General features: G+C 54.9%; 1 protein-coding gene across 1 annotated transcript in view; it reads right to left on the reverse strand.

The window, feature by feature from the left end:
• The window catches only part of KCNJ4 (potassium inwardly-rectifying channel, subfamily J, member 4), a 3,025-nt gene extending 1,130 nt beyond the window's left edge, over window positions 1–1,895 (reverse strand). Inside the window, 3 exon segments of the mRNA XM_009701901.1 lie at window position 1; window positions 3–641; window positions 1,864–1,895. The exon segment at window position 1 is cut by the window's left edge and continues 1,130 nt beyond it. Coding sequence (XP_009700203.1) covers window position 1; window positions 3–641; window positions 1,864–1,886 — 663 coding nt within the window. The 5' untranslated portion in view covers window positions 1,887–1,895.
• Window positions 1,896–4,251: the final 2,356 nt, after the last annotated feature.

Consider the following 4,251-nt stretch of genomic DNA (forward strand, 5'->3'; position numbering starts at 1 on the left):
TTCCCACCCGCCACATGAGGCACAGTTTGCCATCCCGCACGGAGATGACCGCATGGTGACTGAAGAGGAGGGTCTGAGCCCGCTTCTTGGGCCTTGCCATCTTGGCCATGATAGTGCCAATCATGAAGGAGTCAATAACGCAGCCCACAATAGACTGGACCACGACTGCCATGATAGCCAGCGGGCACTCCTCAGTCACGCAGCGGAAGCCGTACCCGATGGTTGTCTGTGTCTCCACTGAGAAAAGGAAAGCCCCTAGGAAGCTGTTCACGTGCATGATGCAGGGCTTGAGGAGAGAGGGACCGCCTCCCACCGCCGGTGCGTTGAGGTCGCCGTGGAAGAAAGCGATGCACCAGAAGAGGAAGCCGAAGAAGAGCCAGGAGACGAGGAAGGCGGCGGAGAAAATCATAAGCATGTACCGCCAGCGCGTGTCCACACAGGTGGTGAAGATGTCGGCCATGTAGCGCTGAGACTTGTTGCTCAGGTTGGCAAAGTAGACGTTGCACTGGCCGTTCTTCTTCACGAAACGGTTGCGGTGCTTCCGCCGGGGGGCATGGCCCTTCCCGTTCCGGCTGTGCCCGTTCATGCTGCCCAGCGCAGAGACCTTGTGTCCATCCTCTTCGGTCGAGACGATGCTGTACCTGGAAGAGAAGGAACAGGCATTTCCAGAAGAAATACGTGAAGAATAACAGCAACCACCGAGACAGCGAGGGCGGGAGACACGTGGGTGGCTCACAGGGCTACGGTACCGCGGTGTTGAATATCACAACAGCATATTTCCCTGGTTATTGCACCGTGGTGCCATCCTGACCAAATTGGTGGAGCTCAGCTGCAATATTTGCCAAGCCTTGATGCCAGGAGGTTGCATCTAGCGATGTCCTGACAGGGTAGCAAGGCAGAAGTTTGTAGTGCTGTGCTACCTTCCAGCCTTTGTGGTGAGGAGGGATCCAAGGCTTTGAAACCTGACAGCAGCTGGGACAGCCGGGAATCCTGGGAGGGAGCACCCGCAGTCTGACCACATTTTGGCCCTGACTTTATATAAGGCTGGGAGTTTCTATTTTCTCCTCTGCTCTCCTCATTGATTTCATGGTGCGTTGATGACAATGTTTATACACTTCCTGCGCTCAGGACAATTCTGTTGCCACAGCAACGTGCGTGGCTCCCAGCATCCTGCATCCGAAGCCAAAGGTGTAATTTGGAAATCAACAGCCAAAGAACTGGCAATTTCCCTGGCAGAAGCTATACACACATTTTCTGGGAGACGTTTGCCCCTCCAGCTCCCTTCCCTCGCAGGCGGCACGGCCACTGCCCCTCATGTGCTGCTGGGACAGTTGCAGATACTCCTTAAAGATGTGATGGCAGAAGATGCTCTGATCACTGAGGAAATCAAGCGAGTGCACAGACCCACCAAGACCACTCTGCCCTCATGACTGCCAAGCCACAGCCTCCCAGGACCCCTCCGACTGGCATTGTCTCGCTCCAACCCCATAGGGTTGCCACATCAGCTGGAGTCCTCCAGCATGGCCTTCATGACCCCCATCCTCATCTCACAGTGAGGGAAGGAAGCACTGGTGGCTGGACTTGTGATTCCTGGGCAGTGGTGCTGGAATCTGTCATTTCTGGTCCAGCACCATGCAGCGCTTTGCTTCTCCTCTGTAGTACTCCTTCAAGCACTGCCTCCACGTACGGCATGTTTTGGGTTAGAGACGGAGAGAGGGGCCATACCTTGGAGCAGGAAAGCCCCTGGCGATTAATTTGAGAAAAATATACTGAAAGGCAGGCTGAAGGTAGGGCGTGAGGGACCAGATGAGGAGGACCAGGCCACCCGGGGCAGCAGCAGTCCCTGAGGGGAGGGTTACTCACCGGTTGACTCGGACGCTGCCCATGGCTCGCTGTATCAGCAGGTGTAAGGGGGCCAAGGGAGCTGGGAGGGCTCAGGATCTCATGCAGCTGCACTCACATGGGACCGGGCGGCTCCGGGTTTCACCTCTGGTGAGCTGGGACCCGCGCTGCCATTGCGATTGCTCCCGGGCATGCGCCTTGCAGAGAAGGATGAAGCAAAACCCAGTCAGAGCCTCCCTTGACAGCATCCATCCCAGTCCCAGAGCCGGGGGTGCAGAGCTCCCAGCCTTTTGCTCAGGAGGGGTCTGGAGGTGTTCATGGGCCACCACGCCGTAGCCTGGCTCAGGCAGGTGAGGAGCTGATGGACGCAGACCGGGTTTCACAGCCGGCAGACCCTTTGCGCCCCGGCATCTACAACAGGAGAGGTGCAGGTCCGGCCGGTCACCGCTCTGCAGATCAAGGGCATAACGGTTGAGCAGCTTGCAGGGCCCTTGCCCTGAGCCATTATATTAATATCATAGCTTACACTAGGATGAGAGCTCAGCCAGGCTAAATACCTTGCGCACAAGGACTAACGAAGCACGGACATGCACGGCAGCTCTCAGGGATCCCCGTCAGCCCAGCTTGACCCAGAGGGAATTTATTTCCAGGTGGTGCAGAACATCCCCCCTGTTTCAAAGAGGAGAAGAAAAGCAATGGGTAGAACCAAAAAGGAGAACTGATGGAAAGGAAGGGCTTAGGGGTAGCCGAGGAGAAGCCAGTTAGAGCAAACAGACCTTGCGACATGCCCTGTCTGCAGCATCCAAGGAGCGGCTCCGCAGCAGAGCCCTGGGGAAGATGTCCAGCAGATGTTACAGCCCGACCCAGTCCTCCTCGAACCGAAGAACCGGTAAACCGAAGACCCAAGAGCCGACCTATCCCGCCTGCCCAGAGCTGCTGGGAAGTGAAATGCAGTGAGGGGGTAATGACTCACAGATTAGGAAGGGCTTTGTACACCCATGCTAATCCTGCACCGTAACCTTTGGATTACAGCACCCAATGCGGAGCGCAGGATGCAGACAGAGCCAGCTAGTTCGCTTCCTCCCAGCCTCACTGATGAGCAACCAGTGGTTGCCATATCTGGGGCAAATCCAAGGATTTTTGGCTCAAATCCAAGGTTTAGAGCTTCTTGCAAGTGGTCATGCATGGACAGGAGAGGGGAACAGCACGTGATGTTGTCTGGGGTGGAAAAGCTGGTGAGAACCATCCTTGTCTCACCATCAGTGTTGCAGAACGGAGCTTCATGTGCCTAAGGGTGGCCACCAGCTTTCCCCAGTTAGGAGCACAGACTAGAAAGCAGCAAGTAAGGAGCTCCAGACATCACCTCTGATGTGCAAGCGCTGCCATTGTCATGGCTGGGATGAAGAATAACCAGAAGTCTCCTGCAGAGACCAAGGTTTCTGAGGCATTCTAAGCTCTATGGCAACAAAAACATGGTTCTTCAGACCAAGGGTATCACAGGACCAGGGGAAGACAGTAACCTTGTAGTCCATAAATCACCATATAGAGGTAAAAGTGAACAGCTGCCCAAAAATTCCCATCAGGAAAAAGCACTTTGGCACTGAACTCTGCCAGCACCCACCCCCTCACCGGCCTACAGCATCCAAGTCTTTAAGGAGGGTTGGTTTGGCCAGACATGGGAAATTTTGTTGTGCAGCTGGGTAAACCTACAGCAGAAACTGAGGTCGGTCACATAAATTCATCAGAAATGTTGAGGGATGACCAGGTGATGAAGAAAGGTCACTTCGTGCCCACAGATGGTCCTGCTAGGACAAAGTTAAGACTTATGTTCGGTGATTACGTGGTGAGTTTGGACTTCAGGGTCCCACAGATCTTTAGGAGGTGACAAAGGCAGGCAATTTAGGTAGACCCCTCTATGCCAGCTGCAGCCAGGAGAGGAAGGGCATCTTCTCCAAGCAGCATCTTCCTTAGCCAGCCTGGATAAGCCAAGCTTATCCTTAGCCATCACTGATGCCGCTACTGGAGGAAAGGCACTGCCACAGCTCACACGTATGGATACTCACAACTTCCTAAAGGTTTCTGACCACCACCGCCCTTTCCCCAGCGGCAGGAATAGCTGCACAATTTCTAGAGACTTTGGATTTCTGGCCCAGGCAGTGACCAGCTCCAAAAGAAGAGGAAAGAGGATCTAAGGAGCTTCTACTCACTGAAACCATGTGCAGCAGCACCCAGATCTCTGCTCCTCACCTTCCCCACCTCACTGAGAAGGGGCAAGGGAAGCAGATGAAATGCGAAGGCTTTGTTCACCTCCGGCTCTGGCTGGTACAGCTACGGGAAGGGATGGGCACGCCGTTTAAGAGCGCTGCATCCCGTGCTGCTGTGCCTCCTCCTGGCTCCCACACGGGAGCT

Source organism: Cariama cristata, unplaced genomic scaffold (assembly GCF_000690535.1).
Source record: "Cariama cristata isolate BGI_N322 unplaced genomic scaffold, ASM69053v1 scaffold2736, whole genome shotgun sequence".
NCBI classification, from domain to species: domain Eukaryota; kingdom Metazoa; phylum Chordata; class Aves; order Cariamiformes; family Cariamidae; genus Cariama; species Cariama cristata.